This window comes from Orbicella faveolata, unplaced genomic scaffold (genome assembly GCF_042242905.1).
Source record: "Orbicella faveolata isolate gen_17 unplaced genomic scaffold, um_ofav_v1 contig_34, whole genome shotgun sequence".
In the NCBI taxonomy this organism is placed as follows: Eukaryota; Metazoa; Cnidaria; class Anthozoa; order Scleractinia; family Merulinidae; genus Orbicella; species Orbicella faveolata.
In genome coordinates, this window is record NW_028301563.1 from 5,484,193 (window position 1) to 5,494,346 (window position 10,154).

At 39.8% G+C, this 10,154-nt stretch overlaps 2 protein-coding genes across 2 annotated transcripts in view; both read right to left on the reverse strand.

Moving 5' to 3' along the window:
* LOC110055743 (uncharacterized) overlaps positions 1-10,154 on the reverse strand; it is a 183,676-nt gene that overhangs the window by 77,425 nt on the left and 96,097 nt on the right. The gene's annotated exons all lie outside the window — the stretch shown is intronic.
* On the reverse strand, positions 2,072-10,131 carry LOC110055742 (T-complex protein 1 subunit alpha-like). The gene is made up of 10 exons (XM_020762145.2): positions 10,035-10,131; positions 9,880-9,965; positions 8,750-8,976; positions 7,933-8,225; positions 7,658-7,784; positions 7,043-7,218; positions 6,161-6,284; positions 4,552-4,744; positions 3,972-4,135; positions 2,072-3,115 (listed from the first exon to the last, which is right to left on the reverse strand). Exons 1-10 carry the CDS (start codon positions 10,114-10,116, stop codon positions 2,911-2,913), a joined length of 1,677 nt encoding a protein of 558 aa, XP_020617804.1. The 5' UTR covers positions 10,117-10,131; the 3' UTR covers positions 2,072-2,910.

The following is a 10,154-nucleotide window of genomic DNA, read 5'->3' on the forward strand; positions in this document are numbered from 1 at the left end:
GTCCAAAGCAATATCCTTGACTTTCTATATTTAGTTATTTAAGCTGCTATGTCTCCTAAAAAACTAATTTACTTACAAAGTATTTTTATCCAATATTATTTTATGGCTGTCTCACAAGGACTGGGAACTACCGAATTCAAGAATTTGATTGGCTGAAATCGATATTGAAAGCGGTCTACTGAGATTTTCCCATCTAGACCGGCATCTAGAACGGTAATGTTTTGCGGTGAAAAAGTTGCAAACTTTAATGCAAAAATGTTGACTATTTTCTTCTAACAATATTTATTTATGGCAATGCAAAAAAGTGTGATAACAAAAGAAAAGAAAACTAAAGAGAACGAGCAGACCTCGGCAGAATATGTTCAGCTCATCGCCGTTCACAAGCAAAATGTCGGCTAGTACAAACCAGTTACACTAAACGAATTAAATTTCTCTTGCTTACCATATAATAAACATCTTATTAACCGAGCTTAGTCGGTCTGAATGGGAGAATCTTGACCTCGGTCGTGTGTGCAGACCTCACTGCGTTCGGTCTGTACTCTCGACCTCGGTCAAGATTCTCCCATACAGACCTCCTGCTCAGTTAATAAGAGGTAAATACGGCTAGGCTACTTTGATACCTGTTTCAAAGATACAGTACATTTTGATTTGCATATTTCTGTAGTAAGTAAGATTAAAATAAATTGAAAATGTAACCGTACCGGCCTGAGGTAGATTATTTCTTTAAATTTTTAACTTGGTGTACGAAGTTCTCAGTTTGACCTACTTTATGCGGCCGTTAGCTATGGGGGAGTGTAATCCGCGAAGTGTAATCGAAAAGCAAATACACAAATGAGATCTTTTTATAATTCCATACTCTTTTCAGTGTGACTGCAGAAAACAGATACACAGTGAACAAAACCTTCTTCCTTTTCTAGCAATTAGAAGAATAGTCGCCAGAATGACAAACATGCAAGGCGAGTCTTTACGTGCTTTTCTTCTTCTGTGCAAGCTGGGAACCCCGCGTTACAAACTACAGTCTATATATCCTTCGTTTATGAGATTCTTTAGAAGATCCAACTGGGAAGCTTTTCCGTGCGATAGCCGTCGAAAAATATCTCACCGTTCCAGAATGCTTTCTCTGCAAACGACGACGAAAAATTGCTTCATACAAAGAGGGAAAAAGGTAGCTCTTCAAATAATTGCGACGGCAAATTGACTGTGTCAGTGAGAATCCAAGTGCTATCGGTTCAGTACATCGCGGATTTTAATTATAACGTTATTAGCCCTTGTGCATTTGACGTCATGTTTCTACAAACTTGATTGGTCCCTGTTCATGAGTCTCAGAAGTTAAGGTCTCTTAGAGGTTTGCGAAGAAGCAGACAGTGTTTGCTGAATTCATCACCTATCAATTAGAAGGCAAAGCTACTGTTGCACCTGATCAAAGCAAAATCTTGACAAAATCCGAAACAGTTGTGTAGTGTAAACAAGCCTTGCGCCTTGTTTCAGATTGCATTGTTAGCGCATGCATTTAGATTCTTGAAGTAAGCAACGTCGTAAATACATGCATGGCCTGGTAATTTCCCACGGATTTAAGAAGTTCCAAATAGTGGAATCTTTGTTTACAACATTTGCATCATAATCATTAAGCGTTTCAGTTTTTGATTGAGGTACAAAATATAAGTTGTAAATATGGTAAGGGCGTGGCACGGTTAATTGAGCCTCATGTAGCGATTACCTTTTGCGTAACGCGGTTCAAAATTTTACAAAATGTACGAGCTCATTACGCCCTTGTACCTTGATCAGATCGTAACTTTCGCGGAATTACTATTTGGAGACGCTGGAAATTGCTTCTCTTAGTTATCAAGTGGGACGTGGAGCGCGCGCGCAGGGTGGGGGTGCATAGGGTCATACTTTCAATCCTGGGGAGTCGCGGGTGTAGGATCTCCATGTTGCACGAAAGGAAGTACTAAGAGCGTTTTGGGAATTGAAAAAACTTGAGACCGAATAAAAGCAGCTCTCTCAAAAATGAGTCTGCTTTAAAAGTTTTCCAGATACACATAAATATACAGAAAGGACAGGAGTCAAGATGTTTGACCGTTGTAAATTCCTTTATTTCGCGCTACAGATGCTTTCAGTCTTCTGTCCACTGGAGAGATTAGGGAGCTTAAGAAACCACGACGGCGACGCAAAGGACAACGTCGGTTAAAAAATGAACTTATATTTTACCTACGAATCTCGCGATACCCTACAGTCATTTAGTTTGCTTCACACTGTCAAAATTACCTCGTAACTGAATATGGAACACAGAGTTTAATTCGGAATATAAATTTAAAAAATTAGCCGTTGTCGTTCACGTTCTCCAGACAACGCAGAATTTGGTCATTTCACGTTGTTGTTTTGCAGAGGACAGCAAAGAAATGTACCAAGAATTATAATGCACGTGCACAGCCATTGTTCTGCTCATTAAACCTTTTGTTTAGCGACGTTCCCGTTGCCGTGACCGTCATGGTTTTCTTAAACTCCCTATTTACTCACAGGTTAGCAGTTAGTACACAGGGCGAATAATTTCTCCGCATTACACTGAACAGACGCTGCAGTAAGAAGCGTTGAGGTGATCTTTAATACTCGATAAGCTTTACTGACATTTGACATGACCTTCTTGTTGGCTCTCCAGTTGACCGGCCAATCAAAAGCGAGTCACGTGACGATAAATTGAACGCTTGTAGGGCCTTTGATTGGCTGAAGAGATTGGAAACCCAACAAAAAGAAAACCCAACAGAAATACTATCAAGACTGTTAACAACGTCCAGCTTTGTCTACGACTCAGCCATGGGGCGACAAAGGACTGAAGAGACCATCTTCACTCTCTCACGGTCCATCATATTAAGGAATCGCAAATAATAAAGTCCTTGTCTCGCATAAATTTGTCTACAGTTCCCCGCGTTGCATAGCTTGCCCGTAAGCACTTTCTTCTTTTTTCTCTGGGCTCAACTTGATCATGTCATCTATCCGAAGTATTGTGATCGCTGCTTCTGTGGCGAATTTTAGGCACTTGATTTTACTGATGCATGGTTCTAGAACACCCGCCTTCTTGTTGTCACGAACTTTGCCCTCGATCAGATCCAAGCCGATCCTGGAAAAGCAGAAGAACTCTACTGTGAACGGAAAGCCTCTAGAAAATGAAACTGGAGTCTCGCATGTGACGTTATAAATAATTCTTACCGGTTTAAGACCTGTCCAAACGGTAAATGTTTGGCGGCCAAACATCATCAAACATTGTTTGGTGACCAAACATGCTGATGTTGAAGTGAGTGGCCAAACGGTTTAAACTTGTGTGATCAAACATAGATCAAACTATGGATGCAAGTCGCTGAGCAAGCGTGGGACACATGCACGCGCCAAACATGTTTGATACGACTGTCCAAACGAACAAAACATCGCCCATCAAACACGAGAGCAAAAGAAATGTTTCAAGTTGTTTGAGCGAATGTTTGATGGCCTTCAAATTTTTTCAAACACGACCAAACACAATCAAACACGATCAAACAGCACCAAACAAGGTGGCCAAACGGTAAAATGTTTGGTCACCAAACAATGTTTGATGGGGTTTGGTCGCCAAACATTTCCCGTTTGGACAGGCCTTTAGTTTCTAAATTTACTTACTATAAAAACGTTTGAAAACTGTCAATGCCATCTAATGGTTGCAAAGTGCTTCTAAATTTGAAGTCTACGGATGAAACTCTAGTTGTGTTACCATTCAAATGAAAGCTATTGGGCAGTACTTTCATGTGGTGCTGTTTATTATGCTGTACAAGGTTGTTCTAACCTTTCAGTCTGTGGATGAAACCCTAGTATGTGACCATTCAATTGAAACCTATCGAGCAGTTCTTTCACATGTTTATTACGCTTTACACGGTAGTTCTAATTTTTTAAGTTCTGTGAAACCCGGCCAGTGTGACACTTTGCCACTCAACGCGGAAGTTACATACCATTTGAGAGAAGACCTCTCAGTGTTGATTTGTGACGTGTTGTGATACGCGCGGAGTTTTGCCACAAGGTCGGCTGAATCCTGAGCTGCGTTCACTGCCAGAGTTTTAGGGATGACAAGCAACGAATTGGCGAATTCAGCAATGGCCAACTGTTCTCTAGATCCCTGGTGATGAAAATAAAATAGAGAACTTTAGGAAACCACGACGGCGAGGGTTTGATGAGTAGAACAATGGCTGTGCACGTGTGTTAGTAATCTTTGTACATTTCTTTGCCGTCCTCTGCACAAAAACAACATGAAATGACTAAGTTCTGAGTATTTTGAAGAACGCGAATGACGGCGGCTAATTTTTTGTATTTCCATTTGGAATTGAACGCTGGCATTACATATTTAGCTTGCGCAAGTTCTGAGGGCAATAGGCGCACAGGACAGATCTAGACAACTGCAAAACTCGAAGGTAAAATATAAATTCATTTTTTTAACAGACATTGTCCTTGGGTTGCCGTCGTCATTGCTTGAGTTCTCTAGTGTTAGGGAACAAAACCGACAAATAAAAAATAAATTTTAAAAAAGACACTTACGAGGGAGGTAGCAAAGTTCTCCAAATAAATCGACAAAGCAGCTTCCACAGCCCCACCCCCTGGGACAACAGTCTTGGACTCAAGCACTCTCTTTACCACACAGATAGCATCGTGCATGGAACGCTCCATTTCGTCTAACATGAAGTCATTTGCACCTCTTAGGATTATGGAAGAAGCTGAACGTGCTTTTGGTCTACAAAAAATAAAAAAAATGTCAACAATGAAAGAAGTGAAGTACAATGGCATAAGTTCGTTTTTATTTAGAAAAAGGCCAAAATTCAGCAAGCTTAATGACATGTAGGGGTGAATATGACAGTCTGTCAGTGTGAAACTAGAAGTTTCATTCAGTCTAAGCAAATTGTGAGATATTTACGAGATTGGAGACAATATTTTATGTATATCCCCCGGCTGATGGCTTTCCCTATTCCCATTACTTGTTTTTTGTCTGCTTAAAACTGTATCGCCATTGTATGGAGAAATAAGGCATCGACAACTCCTTCACAAAAGAAGGCAGGCCTGTAAAGGTTTGTTTAATCTATTTTTGGTAATTTTAAGTAGAAATCTAAGTTCGCCAATAAATGAACTCTTGTGATGAAAGAGTAAATTACTATGACCTTTAAAAACTGTTTTCCTTCAGGTGATGATTGTTATTTTTGCATTCACCAGTAAGTATTTCAAAGGATCAAATCAACTTCAACTTCAACTTTACTATATTTTGCACTTACATTTTGAAATTACAATATTAGCATAAAAAAAGAAAAAAAAAAGACATATATAACAATTAAAGGTGACAATGGTATATGGTTTGTGCATGGAGGCTAACAGAACAGCAAGGTTATCGAGTTAGCCTCCATCTCGTTTGAGTGAACATAAAAAAACATGGGAGTAGAAGGACAGATTACTAAAGGAAAAAGCTAGAAGAGCACTTTGTGCCTTAACTTGCAAAAATAACCTCAATACTGAGAGAGTGTTATTCAACCTCCATAGGAAAAACGTTGGTGGCTGTACACTTTACCACAATACCTTGCAAACCTAACACAACCCACTAGGTAGAAGGAAAGCCATATTTTTGCCATAATTTCCTTGTGCTAACGAAATTGTGTATTCTACATTTGACAATTTTACAACTGTTCTGGTCATTTTTAATGGGGTGCTTTTTTGGGGTTTTCATGCTCCGGTAAGAATCATGGCTACATGTGTATTCCAGAAAATATCCATACCCACCCCACAGAAGGGATTTTTTGCAAGACCCCTCCACCCCTCTGGAAATTTCATTTAAACTTGATACATTTCTTTAAACCCCCACCCCCAGGAAATTACAATCCCTTCTGTGTGTGTGTGTGTGGGGGGGGGGGGGGGGGGGGGAGTATGGATATTTTCTGGTACTGCACAATGTACCAGTCAACATCTTTTTTTCTTACGGAGGATTGACTTAGTCAAATGGAAAAAAAAAAGAAAAAGAAAAAAAAAAAAAAAAACTGTGACATTTTTTACAATATTATTATTTTATTGTATTTTTTCAACCCAGTGAAATCAAAGATGATGGCTACTTGCTGCTGCTAAATAAGAGGAACACAGTAATAACATGTACAGAATGTCATCAACTTACCGTTTGATGACAATCAACTCATCATCACAGATGCGTTCTTGCACCACCTCATCTGCCTGGCCCAGCATACTGGCATCAAAACTCTCTTCACCTTCAAGATTTGCCAACGTCAATGCCATTGTTGCTGCAGAACAACAAACCAAACACCAAATTAGGAAATAAAAAAATCAACAACATGGCTGCACATACCAGGACACAAGGGAGCTGCATGCAGGGTGCAAAGAAAACTAGTTTTCTGGCTGGCCATGTGGCCAAGCCATACCTCACTGTGCACTAGACCAAAAGTCATTCTCACTAACCCCTGAAAATCCATCTCTTACAGTAGTTTTGTAATTTGAATTTTCCCCAGAGTTTTTTAAAAAAAGTTTACTTGCCCAAACAGAGTCCACTAGTCCGTCTGCAAAGTCCACTAGCTCCATGCTATCAGACATGACTTCCTTTGTTTGCTGGAGGGGGGGGGGGGGGGGGGGGGCAGTGCAGGGACTCACATGAGTTATATGCAGCAGCAGGATCAAGATGAGAACTAAGTTGAGCACATGCAAGAAACTGTAGCTGGGACATGTTGCAGTGGCATGTCCCCTTGGGTGCTAATACTTCAAGTCCTGTGTTTAAGCAGGTTTAGAGGTACATTAATTTTGTCCCACAAGTTGAACAGCAATCTAAAACACACTGCATATTCAGGGACATGTTGTGGGGACAAAATTTTGAGGGATGCAATATCAACTCATATGAACAGTACAAATTCTTGCTGCTCCCAGCTACATGCTGCTGCAGCATGTAACTGCAACCCTATATGTGGGCACTTTAAATCAAAGATAACCAAAGAGCGTAACAAAAAATAGTAATGGTTGTCAAGGGAGTTTTTCTGCTGAGTCAGCTTACCTCCAGTGGCTCTTGCAATTCTCTTGAGGTCAGCCTTTTTACATCTTCTCACGCCCATAGCACCAGCTTCCACAAAATATTTGAGGCAGAGATCATCAATGCCACCACTGACTAACACAACATTGGCTCCAGCTCCTAAAACCTTTTGTATTCGCTCTTTAGTGATATCTGCCTCCCTGTATATGATATAAAGCACATTGTATCCCTGCCTTTATTACATAAACTGCATTGTAAACCCAATTCCCTTCTCTTCCTCTAACCAAGTCTAGAAAATGTTATCTAGTCAGTTTGGTTAGGGAATAAGAGTTGCCATCTGCCATGGCCTTAGAGTTAGTGTTTTTGAGATAGAGCTGTCCTGGCCAGGGACATTGTGTTGTGTTCTTGGGCAAGACACTTAACTCTCACAGTGCCTCTCTCCACCCAGGTGTATAAATGTGTACAGGCAAATTAAATGCTGGGGGGTAACCTTGTGATGGACTAGCATCACATGCAGGGGTGAGGGGTGGGGTAGAAATACTCCTAGTGACCTAATGCTATAGAGGAACCAGAGATAAGATGCCTGACCTGATGATATGGGCTACGTGGCTTGCATGCAGACTTTACCTTTAACCTTACCTTTTTCTAATGGCTTCCAGCTGTTCAGGATCTTCCACTACAACACTCACTCCAAGGTGCATTTTGGCCTTTTGAAGACTGAAATCCAGACAGGCAATTCTGGCATTTTCTACCCGTTTTGGCATAGCTGCAAAATAGAGAAGATTAACTAAATTAAAAAAAAATGACAAACCATTTCAATGTTCAAACACAGTTCCAGATTGTAGCATTTTGAAGGAAAACAAATATTAATGTGAAACTGAAGAAAAATTTTAATAACACACTTTACACTTTACCTTGAGAAGCTATGGTACAGTTCAGAGCATAGCCATCTACAAGAACACTCTCCTTCAAGCTGCCGCCATGTGCCTTTAGCACATTAATAGCCTTGATTGGATATTTCGCTTCACCCTTGTTTCCTGCACGTTTGACAGCCATAACAGCATCGACCACCATCTCACTAAAGAAATCCGATACCTGGCCAATCAGCTTTGAGGACATTGATGTCTTAGCCACATTAATGATACTTTCTTTTCCAAGCTCGTCAACATTGATTGTTAAGTGTTCTTGGATGTACTTGCAAGCTTCCCTGATGAAAAAAAACAGTAAATCATACATGAAACATTTAAACAAGAAATGCTTTAATTAAAAAAAAAAGTAGAGAACATTTCCTGTGTTTCTACAGACTTATAAATAGAAACACAAGTGGAAGTTTGGGAAAACAAGAAATGCTGTGGGAACACAAGCCAATAGGTGAGTGTTCCACAGGTTTTTCGAGTTCTCCCAGACTTTCACGAGTGCTTCAACCTATAACATGATAAAAACACAACAAAAATGTGTGCTATCTTGTTTAGGAAACAGCCTGAAGAAAACAACAAACAGCATGACTAAGACAACTTTTCTGTCTTTCTATCGAGTCATAGAAACACAATTTTTAACCAATAAGCGTGAATATTTTCATTGGTCTATTTTCTAAAAGAGATTGCAAGAACCCTTACTGTTACACCTTTTAAGAGCTCAAAAAGTAAAACTTAATCCTCAACCAAAACTTTGAAAATAGCTTTTTCCAAACTCAAGTATCACCTTGTACGAGACCCAGCAATGCATACTTACTTGCATGCTAATCTGTAGCCACTAATGATGGATGTAGGGTGAATCTTCTGCCTCACAAGTTCATTGGCACCTCTCAAAAACTCTGCAGCAAGAATCACGACTGACGTTGTTCCGTCTCCAACTTCCTGGTCCTGAAGATCAGCCAGCTCACAAAGAACCTTAGCAGCAGGATGTTCCACTTCCAGCAACTTCAGTATTGTTGCTCCATCATTTGTCACAGTGACATCCTAAAAAAAAATGTTTTTATAAGCAGGGGGTGGTGTCAAAGGAGTTAAACATGTCAACTTTTTCAATCCCCAAAACAGACTAAGAAAATCAACCAAAAAATATTAGAGAAAATTAATGACACCTACAACGTGTGGAAATGGCACATTGTGCAAGTACTACATAAAACTCTGAATCCCACCATCAGACAAACACAACTTACCTTCTCCCAAAAATATAACTAATATCTGTAACAACCATGTGATGTCTTGCAAGTGGCAATACTAATGTTAACTTACTATTGTGCTGTTCCAGAAAATATCCATACTCCCCCCAACGGAAGGGATTGGAATTTCCAGATGGGTGGAGGGGGGGGGGGGTTGGAAAAAAAATCCCTTCTGTGGGGGAGGTATGGATACTTTCTGGATATGCACATTATGAACTCGATAGAACATAAAATCGTGTAATATTATTAAGATGTTTCATCTTATAAATGCTCTCGTGACAAGATAAAACATCTGCAATGTTATATGTTTTACTTTTTGTCCAGTACAGTGTGCTTACGGGTAATGCTACATGACATGAACCTGTACAGTATTTGTACTTTGTGTACTAAATAAAATAAATTGAGTTTCTGCTTACTTCATCCAGGCCTTTTCAATATTTTTTTGTTTTTAAAATGGCTGTGAATCTTGAATAAAGTAGGACTTTCTGTCAAGTTACTTTTTGTGAATGGACTGACAGCAGTGGAAATTAAAACCATGTGATACCGGCGAATTTCAATTCACTAGATCAAAGTCGAGCTTCTGAAGCGAATCAACACTGCTGTAAGTCTAAGGAGCATTTTAGATATTTTAAAACTAGATAGCTCTCCAGAAATTTCAAAATTTCGACCCACAAAAAACTCCAGAGACATCAAAACTCACCCCGATATCATCCACTAACATTTTGTCCAATCCCACAGGACCTAAGGAACTTTTGACAATGTTTGCGATGGCTGTCACCGCGGTAACTGTAGATAAAATCACACAATAATTCAATCAGGGTAGAGATTCATTCAATATCTTTCGTTCTGCCTTACCATTCTGCGTCCTTATGTTTTCTCCAGTGGTTCGTTCGCCACCAACGTGCAGTAACTCAGCAGAACTTGGTGCAGAAGACATTTTGAAAAACTTCGAGCATGTGTTGAACAGCCGCAAGG

Coding starts and splice junctions, on each gene's coding strand:
- LOC110055742 (XM_020762145.2), bottom strand. CDS start 10,116: ATGTCTTCTGCACCAAGTTCTGCTGAGTTACTGCACGTTGGTGGCGAA. Junction 9,966..10,034: donor AAACATAAGGACGCAGAATG/GTAAGGCAGAAC, acceptor TTTTATCTACAG/TTACCGCGGTGACAGCCATC. Junction 8,226..8,749: donor GGCTACAGATTAGCATGCAA/GTAAGTATGCAT, acceptor TTTTTTCATCAG/GGAAGCTTGCAAGTACATCC.